Raw genomic sequence first — 17,591 nt, forward strand, 5'->3', positions numbered from 1 at the left:
TCCTTACTATTCCACTCCTTAAGAATTCAATTCCTCAAGCAAGTTTCGTGTGAATTTTACAACACTGCCTTGAAATCCTGTATTTGACAACAAAATCATGCATTGAAAATCCATGCAGCCAACATCAACACTCACTCTCCTGCAAAGCACCTACCTCCAATCACATACTAAGCAAAACTCAAATGAAGCACAAGTAAATCTGTACTCACCATAAGGATTACTTTCAGACTCCTCTAATTCTTTATCCCAGTCCTCCACCTCATACACAGTAGCAGTTTGCAGCTCTGGAAAAGTTACAGCCTCAGGCATACCAGAGACTTCACCATCCAAATCTTCCAGGTCAGGATGTATATGAGCACAGTCAACAGGAGAACCACTGACATGTTCATTGTGAGAGGTATCAGAAAATTCACTTTCTTCAGATTCACTATCAAGAACGCTTGGAATATTCTTCAGTGGACATTCTAAAATGAGTAAAAAAAGAGTCAACAGATACTTAGAAATTAAACTGGAACAATTAAATGCTTCACATGCATTAATTCAGACAGCTATACAAATGCACTTTGGGACTACAAATCTAATTATAATATATGTAGTTTCTTACATATGTAATGTCACTACAGTGCTGCTTCGGGTTTCAGATGCTTGGGAACACTGGACATAGGCTTGCATCATAACACTAGCCCAAGTCAGGATTTTGATGGAAAATGATGAAGGACTGTTGATGGAAAATAACTTTTTAAACTAAGGCAAAGGACCCAGCAGTCTTGTTTCACCTCATTCACCTGTTGGTATTTTAAAAAAAGTATGTTGAAAGACCACAGCTCTGTTTAAAAAATATATAAATTTTAAAAATAAACTTTGGAGTATTAGTAACTCTTGCACCAAGGCATACACAAATTATATACATGAAAATAACTTAGTGCAGTAACTGAGGAGACATTTCCTATGCATCACCAAAAGTTTTAAGCATATTTCCTCAAGAGAGCACAAGTTTCATTACTCACCGTCTGCTTTGCTTTGTCCTGGTATTTTAGGCTTACCTTTTCTGGGCTTCCAGGTCATAGTTTCTCTCTTATTAGACAGCTGTTCCTCATCAAAGCTTGCAGACTCAATGACAGCAGCCATCACCTATGAGACAGTTTTAAAGAATCCAGTAGCACCCTTCGTTGATTCCTCCAGCAAAGCTCATGCAACTTGTACTGCATTTGAGTATTTCTGAGCCCTTGAGCCTGACCCATTTGTTTGTTCCTTTGATTAATCTGAGGTTCTAAACCTGACAGGCTTTCACTTCAGAAAACAAACCTGCCGAGGGGTGGCTCATCCTGCTGCCACCATCAGCCACCCCAGGCGGCAGCCAGCTCCTATCTCCAAGCTGCCAGTCTCCTCACTCACAGACCTAATCCTGCTGCCGCCATTTTGGGAACACATCCCAAACCTGACCCAAAACGTGCCCGTTAGGGACAGCGGCAGGATGTGAAAGCTGCAGAGGTAATGAAGACACACAGATGGAACGAGTACAAGCACTAAAGCCTGTGAATCAACTACCTTGTGGGAGCCAACGTGCCAAGGAGGCAGGAGAAGGCCAGAGCCTCCTGCAGCCCTGAGGAGCTGGGCCAAGATGGCGGCCACGCCCCTGGAGAGCATGAGGGGAGCAGCCCAGCTGGTTTGATAGCCCCCCAGAGGGAGAGGGCAGGAGAGGCGACTTATGCCTGCCATTGCCACTACAACACAGGTGAATTCGCCGCCGGACAGCCCCCGCCCAGGGCGGCGGGTGCGGGCTCCAGGTGCCTGCCGCCGGGAGGGGCCTGACTGGGGTCGCGGCCGGCGACCGAGGGCAGAACGCCGCGGGCAAGCCCGCACCGGGGCCCCGCCGCCTCGCCCTGCCGGGCCGTGCGAGGATGCGAGCCCGCCCGACCCCCGCTCCCCGCCCCGCAGGAGCCCACCACACCTGCCGCGGCGGCGGTGCCAGCAGCCGCGCCATGCCGGCCAGCCTTGAGGGAGGCTGCGGGCGCGCAGCCGCGGGGCCGGGCGAGGCGCCGCCGTGAGGAGACGTCCGGCGTCCGCGCCCGCCTTCCCGCGCTGGCGGAGCCGCTCGTCCCCTCGCGCCGGCAGCAGCGCCTGCGCCCGCGGGCACCGTCAGGCGGGCGGGCTCGGAGGGGGGGCTGCTGCCAGGCCCGGGGGGCGTAATGGCCGTGCCTCGGCACCCGCGGTGGGGGAGGCTGGGCCGGGGCGAGCGGCGGCTTCTCCCGCTCCGGCCTCGGTGCCCGCCCGCACCCCTCAGCCCCCGCGGCCACCGCCTCATAACCTCTCCCCCGCCGGTGGAAATGGCGCCCATCGAGGGGAAGCAGGCCGGCCGCAGGGCAGGAACAGGCCATTAAAACAAGTGGAGAAAAAAGGAGAACTATAGACAGAACAGCTGTAAGAAAACACCTTTACGCTTATACGGTTGCAAATAAAATATCAGTGCCTCTCCAGGCTGTGTGGCTTTTTAATCTTGCCAGATGTAAAGCACCTGCATTGGGCCTCCTACCTGAAGGGTGCGGAGTGCTGGTGCTGAACACGGCTGCAGGTGCTCCAGGAGCAAACCTGCTTGTAGGAAGTGCTTATGGCTCAAAGGTGCTGCAGGTAGGCAGGTGAGTGGCATCGTTCTGCAAGGAACACACAGCAGGTAAAGAAAAAGGGCAGACTTTCAGAAACAGCAGTTAGCAGTTACCGGTTTTGCTGGACATCACCTCCCCCCCCCCCCCCAAATCGCCAAACTTTGCACTTCAAAGCTTTCTGTTGTGCAACTGAAGAAGCAAGGCAAGGGGTTCAGGTGAAGGGAGCAATGTAATAAAGGGCAGAGAGGGTAGGAGAGGAGTGATTGCTGGAGTGATGCCAGACACAAGACAGCTGGACTGGTGGGGAGGTTGAAAATGGCCTGGCTAAAAGCTTAGGAAAGATGGAGCTTCAGATGTCACCGGAGCAGTCGTAACAGGCTGTTGCTCCAAACCTTGTTTCCAGCTACTCAAAAGTTACTGGAATTCATTGCTTGAGAGAAGCTGCAGTTTCTACTTGTGTGAAAAAATGTTAAATATTTCTCTGTATTGTCATTATGCCACCAGTCACTGGGAAATGAGATAAAGGAATTACTGATGCATGTTCCCGTACTCTCCCCTGGGTATCTTCTACTGGTCTAAGGATAGCATTTATGCTGATTTAATGGGTCTGAAACAGGAAAACGCAGCCCTGCAAACAGCCAAAGACAGTACTGTCTCAAAAACCTGTTACCCATTTCTCAAGCATTGTGGACATAAAGTGAAGTGTAGATCAGAACTTTATACTGTCACATGAGGGACATTTGTAACCAATTTCAGCTCCCCTCTACATTTCATAGTCACTCAGAATTACAGGTTAGGATGCAAACACCAAGGTGGTTGCAGAGGTTGCTTCTGTTTTTTGAAAAAAGGATTACAGATGTCTTCAAGGCGAGGAAGCAATAAATGCCATAACTTTAGAGATTGTTTCTCCAGTGTTCCACTTAGCATTATTCAACTTAGTAAGATAAAAAGATCTCCCACAGGTGTAGTTTCCATAGGGTTGGAGGTTTTTTTGCATTTATGTGCTGTAATATTAGCTCTCCAGAGTGTAAAAGCTGATGCATGATGACTATTCCATCTGAATGATTAGGCAGGTGGAAGAGTTTGCTCTCAGAAGTCTCAAGGAAGAATAACCTCAGAGAAGCCTCTGCTTTCTCTTGTAACTGTGCACTTGAACTTGCTCCTGGCAGAAGCAATACTAGAAACAACTGCAATAGGGTAGATTATTGGTTTTTTCCACATATACATGAATGTAAAGGCGGCAGACTTTAATAAAGACCCAGAAACTTATTTACCTTTGCACAGAGAAATGAAAAAAAAAAAAAAGCACAGTCATGTTGTAACTATAGTTTTTCATAAATGTCCTGTTTGCAATAAAGTGTATTTGGAAACAAAGTCTTCCACCAAGTCTCCCTGTAACATCTTCATAGCTCTCCAGTGAATGTTCCCACAGTTTTCTGGTTTGCCTTGGGGATGACTTAGCTCCTCTTTGATATAATCCAGCCAGAGATCTTAAAAAGAAACACAGAAATTCTGTTGTTAGATTTTGATTGGATATTACTTAACAAATATACCAAAGCTAACCTAGAAACTCTCTTTTTGTAAGTGTCCTTGATGTTAATGCACTAAGGCTTACTTTGTGAAATTACAACCATCTGCCCCTTGAGGACCAAAAGCCTGGGTTCTATTCCCAGCTGGAACAGTGATGTCTTAAGAAATAATGCAGCAATATTGACCTGTTTACTTTCTTAAAAGGAATACTGCAGTAATCTTGATTATAAAAACATAGCTCCATACTGTTGACAAACCCAAATAAAAGGTGATACACATTTCTTACGCCAGCCAATGTCAAAACCTTATTTGCTAGTAGTTCAGCTGAAGCCACCCCACTGTGAACAACAACCCTGGACTGAAAGTGAAGGGTCGCTCCAAAGTGTCATGCACTTAACAGCACAGAAGAAATAAGCTCCACGCTGCATGACAGCAATCACAAGGGCAGAACAAACAGCTACCTTTTGAAATGGATGGAAATAAAAGAGGCAGCACTGAATGAATGAATAAATAAGTAAATAAATCCTCTTACCAGAATCTGTTGAACCAAACTCTCTCAAGGCACGTTCATAGTATTCTCTCAAATGAAGCATTTTGCAGGATTCCTAACAAAGGAAGGTATTAAAAGGCCATTTATTTTGTACAGAAGCGAATCTGCAGCTTGATTAGTTTCTTACAAAGAGAGAGAGTCATGGTAATTACACACGCACACGCACACTGCCAAAGATTAGTTACCATGGAACTTGGTTTTGTGTTACATGCTAGACATAGAAGACAAATATGAACTCATCACAAACTAAGGACACTACTCATAAGCCCTCTGTTTCCTATTTAAAGCCAAAGTTTGAGGTGTATTTTACTAATACAAGGCAGTAATTGGATATTCAACAACTTACTTGCTCCTTTTCTATTTGGATCATCTTCCTGAAGAAGTCAAGTGAAAATGGACGATTTTCACACAGCCTGAAATAAAAACCTAATTAACTTTAGACTTCAAGCCTTTTAACATACACGCTAGAACAACCTGGTTTGAAGGTTTTATTTGTCACCTGGTAAAGGCTCTCTTAACTTTCTTATAACCGCCATTTCTGTAAGTCCAGTCAAGATACATTTCTTTCATAGTCACAGATTCAGCAGGAGTTGTGGCATGCAAGGATCTCTGCAAGTTTAAAAGGGAAAAACCAAAAAACAAACCAACCACATAAGCTACAATTAAAAGGCAACAAGGGAGAAGAAATCAAATACTACCTTCTCCCTAATTAGGCATCTGACATAAAGCAGATCTCATAAGTGAGACACAGTACTGGAAAAAAGCATCCCAAAGGGTGTCTGAAAGACATTAGTCTGAAAGCATTAGGTAACACATCCAGTATTTTCAAATTAAAATATTAGTTGTAACCTAAAATACATGTCTCTTCCACTACTTCATACAGCTGGTAAATGGCATTTCCCTAACATCCTTCAGGTGGAGGGTTTCACAATGCTCTACAAACAACTGAATTCAAGCTTCCACCTGAAATAGATGGTTTATGTTGTAAACAGGGAGAAAAAAAACCCACAACCCAACATGCCAGGCAAAGAGGAAACATTTTTCCCTAAGCTATTTAAAGAATTTACAGAGATTAAAGTCCCAGTTTGTCCTTGAGTTTTCTGTAACGAGGCTGATGTTTATACAGATAGAAAAAACACTTTTCTATGTTCAGACAGGCATCTGAAAACAGAGCAAAAGTTCTAGACCACAAAGTAAAAGAACAGCAAGAGTCCATCACTGGTTGCGCTTACAAACATCTACATGTCTTAGAAGCATGGGGACAACGTTTGTGCTGATGAGCCTGTGTTCAACTGAATTTTGGTATCGTACAGAGTTCTACTTGAAATTCTTTGATATCAATGCATCCATGAAAGAACTGCAGTATAAACCATTTGTTACATGTTCCATTCACACACATTGTTCCTGTTTATTTAAACGCTGTCATAAAAAGTAGATTTATATTAGCTAAGTACCTGGTAGAGAGCTTCTGTGTCTTCCTTGCTGTTTGTGCCTTCACTCCATTCCACCCAGAGGATCCACAATGGCAAACTGCCCTGTAAGGTGAGCAGATAAATCAAATGACTGAAATACAGGGATTCTGATTTACAGGAACAGCACACATCCACCAGGTTCCATATTACAGCTGCTGTAAAAAAAGTCCTTTAGACATAGCTCTTAGAAAGACAACTTCAGATTGAACATTAAAATCACTTCTTGTTTCCTTCCTCACTTACAGGACAAATACTGCTTAGCTGGATAACTGCAAGACACGTTGCAAGGGATGACAGAGAAGTAGTTCTGCATCACCAAACACTGCAATGCAAAGGGAACTTCCAAGAACAAGGAGGAAAGAAACAATCACCTCCTTGTTTCCTCTCCTCACTCCTCATGCCCACAGTTTGAAATGGAACAGGAAGAAAGCACATAGCTAACTCAAGGCTTGAAATACCACACAGGCAAACTGTATCAGGACAGTGAAGAACAGGAGACACCTGACTGCTAGAAGAGTACACAAAATGTCACCTGTGAGCCATTCAGACTTTAAAACTGTTAATTTGAAGTGAATTTACAATTCCGAAATGCTCCTGAATGCAACATGCATGTGAAATGTCAAGTTATTATTTTTTACTTTTAAAATGGTTAGGGACTTTGAATGCCTTGTAAAGGAAAAAAAAACACCTCAAATAAATACACTGGAAAATAAAAAAAATAAAACAAATAAAAACACCGGAACAAGTTTCCCAGAGAAGGTGTGGAAGGCCCCATCCCTGGCAGTGTTCAAGACCAGGTTGGATGTGGCTTTGAGCAACCTGGTCTACTGGAAAGTGCCGCTGCCCAAGGCAGGGGGACTGGACTAGAAGATCACCTTTAAGGTCCCTTCCTATCCAAACCATTCTATGAGTCTATGAAATATCAGAGGTTTCCAGCCCAAAACTAATGCATGCAAGTCCAGCACAGACCTTAGATTTGACGTGCTTAAGCGCTTCTTCAAAACACTGGGTCACATCATCACTCTTCAGTTGGATCAGCACCTGCAGCCTCATCTGCCATGTTTCCACTGACAGGCGGAAGCGCTCAGTTGCAGCTTCTGCCAGCTCCGTAGCCTCCTCAGGGAGGTTGGACTCCAGTAACAGTTGAAGCTAAAACCCAGCAGACACAGCTAATCACCACAAGAGATTTGTAGTAGATTTGTTAAAAAGCAAGGTGTTGAAGACAGTATTACCTGCTTTTCTATCTACTCAAAATGTGAAGATAGGCATGCAAGCAATGCAGGACAGTCTCACAATCTGTATTTCTGTCAGCTCTTACCCACTGTTTATAGAGAGCTTCTGGCAGCAAACTGGATTCATGGGTTTTGTTGAACACACTAAGTGTCCTCTCCAGCCTCTAGAACCAACAGAGAAGAAAAAGTAAAGAAAACAAGCATTATTCCTGCACATATCAGATCCCAGCATTACAAGAAGCCCGGTGGATTAGTGTATCAACATGTCACTGAAATTCAGTGCAAGTAACTTAAATACTTTAGGTACCTGCATACATTCCAAAATAAAGGGGAAATTTGAACATTTGAATTACATCTGCTCCTTAAGGAACAAAAAACATCACAATGCTCTTTTACTGTATTAAAAGGGAACCAAACTGCACAGGATAATTATTTAAGTCAGTCATACCAAGCACAGATGCAGATGCCCACGTGCCAGCACCACACGGCTCAGACTTATTTGCAAAAGTCATTTTAATTCATTGCTTTCTTTGAACAAGCACAGGTTTGCAGGACTGACAAGGCTGGTTTATGCCCAAGTTATTCATGTTCCAGCAGGCCACATGTGAACTTGACAGTAAAAGTGATCCCCTTAGATGAAGGCTAATGATGCCCACAGGTACTTCTGATAAAATGTCAAAACATATTTGGTTCTTGTCTGGTGCATTACAGAAGTGAGTTAAGATACAGATGACTTGTTACTATGATTTCCAAATCAGCTTTTACCTTTTGCTTTAATTCTTCACTGTTGGTTTTCCTGTTGTATCTCTCTAAGCAAAAGGTGATGTAGCATTTCCACATGTCCTCTGTAGAATCAAAGGCATAATATCATACTTCATAGAATTACAAGAGTAAGCACAAATATTTATCTTTAAGGAATAAGAGAATCCAAGCACTAACGGTTAATGCCTATTTTGTTTTAAAATGCTGTATTATAAAATAGGCCCTACATTTATAACATTTAAAAATTACTTCCTGATACAAACTGCAGACAGCTACTCTAGTAAAGAGCATCAAGCTTAGTTCAGCTGAAGTTTCAGTGCATGCTGTCACTAATGCTCAGTGCACCCTGTGCCTGCACTTCTCAAAGGGCCTGCAAGAGTAAGGACACTCACAGGCAACTGCGAAAATCCTTCTTTGCCTGACTTTAGGGCCACAAAATCAGACTGATGGAATAGCTCTTCTATGAGGACGGGCTGAGACTTGAGGTTGTTCAGCCTGGAGAAGAGAAGGCTCCGGGGAGACCTTATCGTGGCTTCTCAATACTTAAAGGGGGCTTATAAGAAAGATGGGGACAGACTTTTTAGTAGGGCCTGTAGAGACAGGACAAGGAATAGTGGTTTCAAACTAAAGGAGGGCAGATTCAGACCACATGTAAGGATGAACTTTTTTAGGAGGGTGGTGGGACACTGGAACATTTCACCCAGAGAGGTGGTAGATGCTTCAGCCCTGGGAACATTCAAGGTTGGACGGGATTCTGAGCAACCTGATCTAGCTAAAGATGTCCCTGCTCATTGCAGGGGGGGTGGACTAAATGACCTTTTAAAGGTCAGTTCCGACCCAAACCATTCTATGATTCTATGACTTCAAAGGCTATATAAGCAGCAAGTTTGAGTCTGCTTCACCGACAGCCCCTTGATAGCTTCCTTTGAGAATAAGGACAATGCCAGATGTTGGATATCCACTCCACTGGCAACTCAAAACATTGCTTACTCACAGCTAACTAGCAATATACTTGAGTTCTACAGGTTTCCTTTATTTAGGAAATTTTCTCTATTTACAACTCCCAAACTTTTGTTCATCTGTGGGCTTGTAATTCTCCTCATTGGTTAAGTCTCATTAATAAAAGCAAACAAAAAGCACTTTCGGTTGAGCAGCTCGTTCAAAAGCACGAATGCACTGGAAAATAACCCCATTAACACATAAAATAGATCCCCAAAAGGTAGCATCTAAAAATGGCTTGCTTTCTTTTACGTACAGTAGAGCCTGCCAACACCTACTTCGAACCTTTCACAGTATACAGTACGCTAAAGTACCAGGAAAAAAAATGGTACAACGCAGGCAGAACTTGTCACCTGTTGGGACTGCTCTCACAGCCTCTTCAAAGACTGCACAGCACCGTTCCTCTCTCCGGGCCATTTCAGATACTTTCATCTGTTTTGTGGTGTGTTTTGTGGACTTCAGGGACCCCAGCTCCAGCTCACGACGGGCCATGTAATCCCATGTAAGAGGATCATCAGCATACTTGGTCTGCAAACTAAACACACTATGTCTGTAACAGTCCTCAACTACCATTCTTCCCTTGTAGACACGTTTAGAAGGGTTATATTAGTATAGAAATGTACTTAATTTCAAAGTACTCAAATGCCAGAGAAAAAACATCTTACCTTTCCACAAATGAAAAAGTATTAGCTTATTTTGGTTTTTTATTTAATATGGATATTCTCCAGTAATAGCATGAACTAGATAGGAAGCTTTCAAGAGACCTTTCTTATGAGAGAGGAACAACTGAAGAAGCTAAAGATCTATGTCCTGGTTTCAGCTGGGGTGGAGTTAATTTTCTTCTTAGTAGTTGATTGCAAATCTGTGTTTTGGATTTAGTATGAAATTAATGTTGATACCACACTGATGTGGTTGCTAATTAACGCTTACTCTAAATCAAGGACTTTTCAAGTTTCCCATGCTCTGCCAGCAAGCAGGTGCACAAGCAGCAGGGAGGGAGGGCAAGCTGTCCAGCAAGACAGCTGACCCACAGCCAAAGGGATATTTCACATCATAGAACATCATGATGGGTATATAAACTGGGGGGAGTTGGCCAGGGACCACTGACCACTGCTCAGGGACAGGTTGGACATCAGTCAGTGGGTGGTAAGCAATTGTATTGTGCATCACTTGTTTGGGGTTTTTTCCCCTTTGGGTTTAATTCCTCTCTCTCCTTTTAATGAAAGGTATTATTATATTTTCTTTACTTCAATTATTAAATTGTTCTTTTCTCAACCCACAAGTTTTTACCTTTTTCCCCCAATTCTCCTCCCCATCCCACCAGGGGGGGACAAGGGGGAGTGAGTGAGCAGCTGCATGATACTTAATTGCTGCCTGAAGTTACACCATAACGATGCAAAAGAACCACAAAATACACTAGCAAAACACATGGTTCCTGCAGTAAATTTATGGAAACTAAGTGTAGCGATTATTCAGCAACAACTATATTTTATCTAAATTTTTCTTAGCAGTTTCTCAAAGCCTTTTCTGAAGTTACAAGTATCCTTCTAAAAGAGCATGCTTGCCTCATGTTCTGTTTTTCAGGGATTTCCCATACACCTTAACATTCTTTTTCCCTAGAGGAACACCCTTTGGTTGTTAACCTGTCAACCCACTATAAATTAGAGAAGTTATGAGAACATGTTTTTTAGAAAACAAAATAATTTTTAAAAAAACCACCAAAACAAAAAACAACCCACAACACAAAGCCACACCTCACCTTTCAAGAATTTCTTTTTGCAAATCTTCAGTAAAATCAAAGAGCTTTGCAATAGAAAGTACAGCCAGATGGAATTCAACACCTACATTTCAAGAGAAGAAAAATAACCCTATCAAGTGGAGTATTATATCCATTACACACCAAATTTCTGTATCTTTGCAAGCTTTTGTCAAGACACAGATAACATTTAACTGTCTAGATAGATAGCCTTTTCTTTCCTGACTTGTTGCTTGCCTGACTATATTCTTTACGATTTCCATGTTAGGCAATTACAAAAGAAGGCCATGAGAGACAGGACATTCCAGACTCCAAAGTGATGAACTAGGCCTGTCCTGACACACTTACAGATCCTTCCAGCATGGTTCCACTTGCAAATGTAATCACCGCCTCCTCTACTCCTTCATTTGACTCTGCCATGAAAATACAGAAGGGTCCGCACCCAAGACAGACCTCTCCAAAGCTGCACATGGTATACATCAAGTAATTATGTCCCTCCATCTTGTATCTCCACAACTTATCTTTGAAAATGCTAAGTGACATGACTTGACATAATTAGTTCATTGTGAATCCCTATCAGACATTACTCACCTCCTTATTTTTAGGTGCTTACAAATCATTTGTATGCCTATTTATTCAGGCTATTTCTCCAGGTATTTAAATACCTGTAATTTCCTCTTATGTCCTTTTCCACCCACTACTTTTCAATGCTGCTGTTGTATTTTGACAATTGTCTTCCAAAATATCCTCATCGATCATGGTTTACCAAAGATACCTGCTACTACTTTAGTTATTTTACCCAATTCACTCAATAAAATGGGTGAATTTACCAAGCCTGGTTAATATAATCTGCTTTATTATTAGTCTGAATTCTTACTTCTTTGTCAGTAGTACTAGCTCATTAGTTGTGATCTAATGTTCAGTAAACAAAGCAAAAAAGGTGATTAATTCTGAACTGTCCTGCCACTGTGTTTTTTTAATCAAAAAAGTTTTGAAACTGTAAGCCCAGCACCTGTGCCACTTCAGCCCAAAAGCTGCTGTACTGGAAGAGGTGTCAGCCAGAAGAAAAGTTATGAAAAACAGAACTATCAGCACTATTTATTTATACTTTAGCATTATCTAGGTTCTACTGAAGAAATGTTATATTTGAAAACGTATCTTAGTATGTACACTGGAGTTAAGTCTATCTGTATTACCTACTGGAGAGCGGAGTTAAAGGTGACAGCCTTCCTAGTAAGTAAGTACAAGAAATGTTAAATCACCTTTAATTTTCTGAGCAGCATCTCTGTAGATTATGCGAGCCATTTCCCCATTAAGAATCTCTTCAGAATAATTGAATTCCCCCTGCAATATCAAGCAGAGTATCGTTAAAAAAAAATGTCTTCCTTTCTCAGCTACCATTTTTGGAAACATTGAAAAGACATCAGAAGATGGTATTAATGTTTTGCTTCACCCAAATCTATCTAATTTGTACAAGTCAACTATAAAGAAATAAGAAGCAGTATTACTACTAACTTTCAAACTGGGGGATGTAACAAAAGACTTTACAATTGTAAAGAAAAATCAATGTATGAAGTATTTGAGCTGAGCATCAGCAAACACTTGAAAAAATTGACACAGGACATATACAAAAACTTTCTCTAACCTGCTGTCAAACAAACCATTGCTACAGATCCCTTGAAACTGTGCATTCAGATGTGTGATACACAAGCAGACAATAACTCTTCAGTAAGTTTAGCTGACCTACCAAGTCCATCTTTGCTCGTTCAAGTTCTTTCTTTTCCTTCCTCTGTTTTTCAGCATGCATCAGCTCCATTCTGAAATACTGCAGAAGAGAGAATAAAATGAAATGATTGTGGGGGTAGGAATAATCTAAGTCCACAAACGTGGTAAAACAAACTACCTGAAGAGCTACAAATCAGGACTTGGCCAACATCCTACGTATGTCTGAGTGCCTTGGTTTTTAAAAGTGTGTCCGTAACAGCTATCTGCCCTACATATTTACTCAGGAGTTTCCCACATGTAGAAATTACCACTCCCTAGTCATTCTTTAAACCTTAACTTGTCCTCAAAGAAAACCATGTTTCCTAGCAAAGGCTTGGAATGCCAGATCTAATCCATAGAACGATGTCCTAACAGAGCTTACAGTACTTTAAAAGGGAATTCTGACACATTTATCTTTGAACAGTGTAAAAACCTCATTTCACATACACACACACAGTGTTTGCTAAACAACTGAAAAATGCTACCAGTACTAAGTTTTTTTGTTTCCAGGGTTTTTTTTAATCCTTCTGACATTTCCCCACTAATGAGAAAACAAGTTTTTTCCAGTTTTCACAGACTGATATGAGAAATATCCTGGACTCATTTGCTCTAATTGATAAAGTAACTGGTTGTAGAAGAAAACCAGGAACTCACTTCTTGATAAAGTTTTGGGCACTCTGGATGGAAGCGCAAAGCGCGAAGAAACAAGTGCCTAGCACTTTCTGATGAGAGTTGTGTCTCCATTTCCCATTTTGCTGCCATAATCCACAGTGCTGCAAGAGGTGATACAAATAAATTCATTTTAAGGCAAAGCAAGTGGTTGGTCATGAGAACCCATTCTGAAGCTACTCTCCAGAATGCACAGGTTGTTTTTGTTTGATGTACCCACCCCAACATGATCCATGATCTCAGCAATGGAATAAGACTGATTATCTCCCACATAAAACTGAGTTAAAGGACAGATGTAACCAGCTAGGCAGATCCAGGAAGTTTAATCTGGTATAGCTACAGAACCAATGATGTACAATGTCATCTTCAAAAGCCAAAAAGCTGCCATGAGTATTCAAGATCTACCTCTGAAACATCTACCTAGTCCCCAGTCCACCTGGGAAATGGTCACTCAAACCCCGAGGACTCCTATTTCACACCACCTTTTGATTGCTCAGCACAATCCCTGTCAGAGCCCTTTTCTCCGAAGTAGCAGCAAAGCAAAGCAAAGCAAAGCAAAGCGAGTAGCAACTTTTACCCTAATAGCTTGAAACAGAGATCTGCAAGAACTTAAACCAACGCTATACAATATATAGAGTCATTTATGCAGCATTCACCATTGTTTTATTTACCTGGTTTATTGGGATGAATGGCCAACATGGAAGAAAACACCTTACTAAGCTGATGTTTTGCATTCTGTAAAAGAAGTTTTGTTTTTAGTACCAAATTGAGCCACCAGCAAAGTTTCATTATGAACGGTTACAATTTGTAATGCAATTCTACTGGAAAAGACACTTCTCTGCTACTTTATTTTCAGTAGAAAGTTTCTCAGATTCAATGCTGACCAGCTTTTAAATGTGACCAGACTAGATTAGCATAGTTAACTCAAACCATTCTGAACTACACAGCTAACACAAATGTCACCTAACTCACAAATCCATAGTCTCACAGACACTTTTTTGAGTTAAAGACTGCATTTTTCTTTGGCCACCTGCATTACTATGACAAGGTCACCTTCTTCAGTACAGGAAAGGCAATGACCACATGGTAATAATAATAATGTGAAGACTTGCACAGGTAAGTTTACAAAGCACAGAACTGCCAAAACTACACTTTTCAGCATTGCCACTATAAGACATGTTTGTAACAAAATCACAATTCACAAACAGGTGATCCATTCATTCCAGAGAAGGTATATCCAATATTATCATTCCTCCAAACCAAACATTACTCCAGATTCTGTGCAATTAGCCTCACCTTTACCACCTGCAAGCATCAAACTTCATACTAATTCATTCTGACTCATACTCTACGTTTATATGTATCAGTGAAAATCCCAGGCAGCTCCAATAATGCTGTCAAAATCGTTTCAGTATGACAACATGGGGCAATAAAGTTTGTAACCCTGTCTTGTAATTCAAGTTCCAGATGCCTGATTATAAACACCAATCCAGTATCAAGCTCTGGTTAAGATTAGCATCTTGAAAACTCACCCACTGCTTGCAAAATGCAACATGTGAAAGCCAAAGCTGGACATCTTCCTGTTGGAAATGCAAGAGGGAAAGAATCAACCTTACAGTAAGACAAGCACAAAATCACTTGCACATTGACAAGCAAATATGCCCTTGGTACAACAACTTGGCATGCAGAGAGAAGGAATTCTGAATCTCAAGTTCCCTTCTTTTTTTCCCAGATCTTCAAATTCCTGCAAAACACCCAAAGAAAACCAACCCTTCCATCTCATCATACACTCTGAGCCTCTCCAATCAGATCTACATTACACTGAACTCAATAGAGAACTCACTGTCATGGTTCCTGAGGCACCTCATTTAGATCTTACCATGAAATGTATATCAAGACAATCTTTTCACAAAGCCACTGAAAGTTCTTTTCATTCCGTTTCTAGACCTTGTAAGGAGTCAGACCAAACTCACATTGCAACATGTGGTTCCAGACAGTTGAGGACTAACAATTTTGAAAGCACAAAGTATCATTTGTATACAAAATACATCTATCCGTTATGAATGATCCACTTCTAGGCTACTGCTAATTGTAAGAGCAAACATACACTTAATTTTTCTACTACATTATTCCGTATTACTGCAAGTATTTGGTAGCAACGGTATCCAGGTAATTTTACATACCAAAAGGGCATTTTTCAACCTACCTGTACAAATAAGCAAACTTACTTTCCATTTTCCTGTAGCACGGTTGAAGAGGCAATGGACTCTATGCAGAATAGAGTTCTCAATTTCATCCTTCTTGAATGAATATCCAATGCGCTAGGAGAGAAAAAAGCATTGATTTTATTGCAATAAAAATTTTAGCCTAAGTATTCTGCACTCTAAAGAACTGATAAACTTACTGCTCTTCTCTTCTTGATCAGTTCCAGCAGATTAATTTCATACTAGAACGGGGAGAAAAAAACATTTAAAAGCAAATGAGAAGACAAGTAAGGAAAAAAAACCCAACAGATCAAGGGTTTTTTTTATAGCTAATCAGGTGGACAATACAAATTACATCCAGGAAAACACAAGCAATAATTTTTTGGCCAGATCACTACATTTCTAAGGCTGACTAAAATTAAGCTTGAGTATTTGTATTGAACATATTTCAGACTTGAGCTGTTAGCAACCTCTATCTCTAGAATCATAATGCACAAGGCAAACTTCTAACAGCACAAAAAAATTAATTACGCTTAACTGCAATCTCCACATCACATTAAGGAACAGGGGTCTCTGCATCCCTAGAGAAACTACAGGAAAAAGTCACGAGAGACCCTCTCATCCCAAGCTAAGGCTCCAACTCCTGGCTACACCTCATGCTCTGGTGTGTACTGATTGTAAACCAATAACCGCTTCATGCGCTGGTGTGTGTCGATACAGAGCCTGAGCCCGTAACCGCCCCATGCTCTGGTCGGTCCTGACACACAGCCTGAGCCCGTAACCGCTTACAAGAGCCCAGGCGGGGAGAGGCCTTCGGGAAGCCGCCCGGTTTCCACGTGTGTAACTACAAAATAACTCCTGAGCTGGCCCTACCACGTGAGTTAGGCTCGCTCTGCTCGTCAGTAGAGCCTACCTGAATATAGTTGATGAAATCCTCCTTCCGAAGCGCTCTCCGCTGTATTTTGTACTCCAGAGCCGAGGCTTTCCTCAGGACGGCCCTGCGGGAAGGGGGAATCAGCCAGCGGAGAGATCGCGCCCCGGCTGCGTGTGCCGCCACCCCTCGCCGGGCGCCCGCCCGCCTCACCTGATCTCCCGACGCGTGAACAGCCCGACCCGCTCCAGCTGCTCCAGCTCCGGGATGCGGTCCTCCAGCCGCTGCTCGATGCGCTCCGCCATGGCGGCAGCACGGACCCCTCACGCCGGTGTAGCCCGCCGCCACTTCCGGCCGCCGCGCGCCGCCCCGCCCCCAGTTTTCCGGGACCGCGCTCCTCTACCGCCCCCTGCCGGCAAACGGCAACGGAGCAGCGAGGCGACCCCGGGGCGGGCAGGCAGCGCCACGGTGGCTGCTCACACCAGAAACCAGTACCAAACGGAACGGCCCCGGGGCAGCAGAGCCGTTATGGGTACGGACGTCGCGGGGCTGTCGTGACCCGAGCGCAGGGCCTGTCGCCCAGCCTCGCTGAACCTCTTTCACGGTTTAACCCCAGCCAGTAGCTAAGCATCCCAGAGGGATGGGGAGAAGAATTGGAAAGGGATGTAAAACTCGAGGGTTGAGAAATGAAATAAAACAAAACCAATAATAACGATAACAACAAAAACAATTATAATGAAAAGGAGGGAGAAGAGGAGAGGAATGAAATCCAAAGGGAAGGGAGAAAAGAAAACAAGTGATGCACAATACAATTGCTCAACACCTGGTGACCCGATGCCCATCCCATCCCCAAGCAATGCCTGGCCGGCCCCATCCAACCCCACCAGTTTATCACCGAGCATGATGTCCACGTGTCCCACGGCACGGGATACCTCTTCAGCCAGTTCAGGTCAGCTGTCCTAGCTGTATCCTCTCCCAAGTTCTTGTGCCACTCCAGCCTTCCCCCTAGCAAGGCCTGAGAAACTAAAAATTCCTTGACTTAGTATAAACTTTACTTGGCAACAACTAAAAATATCAGTGTTATCAACGTTGTTCTCACACCAAATTCAAACCGCAGCAATAAGAAAGAAATTAACTCTTATCTTAGCCGAAATCAGGACAGCCTCATACAGTTGGCCT

The 17,591-nt window shown here is 42.7% G+C and overlaps 2 protein-coding genes across 18 annotated transcripts in view; both read right to left on the reverse strand.

The window, feature by feature from the left end:
• COPRS (coordinator of PRMT5 and differentiation stimulator) overlaps positions 1 to 3,661 on the reverse strand; it is a 186,100-nt gene extending 182,439 nt beyond the window's left edge. For 16 of the 17 annotated variants that reach the window (XR_013927795.1, XR_013927796.1, XR_013927797.1 and 13 more), the window contains exons 1-3: positions 1,952 to 3,661; positions 1,044 to 1,131; positions 210 to 464 (exon numbers count right to left, since the gene is read on the reverse strand). Coding sequence is in view for 8 of the 17 variants with exons in the window: in XM_080385392.1 (XP_080241518.1) it covers positions 210 to 464; positions 1,044 to 1,131; positions 1,952 to 2,338 (730 nt within the window). In the remaining 9 variants the exon portion in view is untranslated. Of the gene's footprint in view, positions 1 to 209; positions 465 to 1,043; positions 1,132 to 1,548; positions 1,736 to 1,951 lie in introns of those variants that run through there. The other variant, XM_080385395.1, reaches the window with a different exon arrangement.
• A 135-nt stretch (positions 3,662 to 3,796) lies between these two features.
• UTP6 (UTP6 small subunit processome component) lies at positions 3,797 to 17,560 on the reverse strand. The gene is made up of 19 exons (XM_080381659.1): positions 16,626 to 17,560; positions 16,455 to 16,539; positions 15,742 to 15,783; positions 15,566 to 15,658; positions 14,870 to 14,917; positions 14,009 to 14,072; positions 13,323 to 13,441; positions 12,652 to 12,729; positions 12,167 to 12,248; positions 10,908 to 10,989; positions 9,502 to 9,683; positions 8,153 to 8,232; positions 7,474 to 7,551; positions 7,125 to 7,304; positions 6,138 to 6,218; positions 5,183 to 5,292; positions 5,030 to 5,096; positions 4,666 to 4,738; positions 3,797 to 4,093 (listed from the first exon to the last, which is right to left on the reverse strand). Exons 1-19 carry the CDS (start codon positions 16,715 to 16,717, stop codon positions 3,936 to 3,938), a joined length of 1,794 nt encoding a protein of 597 aa, XP_080237785.1. The 5' UTR covers positions 16,718 to 17,560; the 3' UTR covers positions 3,797 to 3,935.
• Between the last annotated feature and the right edge of the window lie 31 nt (positions 17,561 to 17,591).

This window comes from Falco punctatus (genome assembly GCF_963210335.1).
Source record: "Falco punctatus genome assembly, chromosome: 1".
NCBI lineage: Eukaryota > Metazoa > Chordata > Aves > Falconiformes > Falconidae > Falco > Falco punctatus.

Coding starts and splice junctions, on each gene's coding strand:
- UTP6 (XM_080381659.1), bottom strand. CDS start 16,717: ATGGCGGAGCGCATCGAGCAGCGGCTGGAGGACCGCATCCCGGAGCTG. Junction 15,784..16,454: donor ATTTCATCAACTATATTCAG/GTAGGCTCTACT, acceptor TCCCCGTTCTAG/TATGAAATTAATCTGCTGGA. Junction 5,293..6,137: donor ACACAGAAGCTCTCTACCAG/GTACTTAGCTAA, acceptor TTAAACTTGCAG/AGATCCTTGCATGCCACAAC.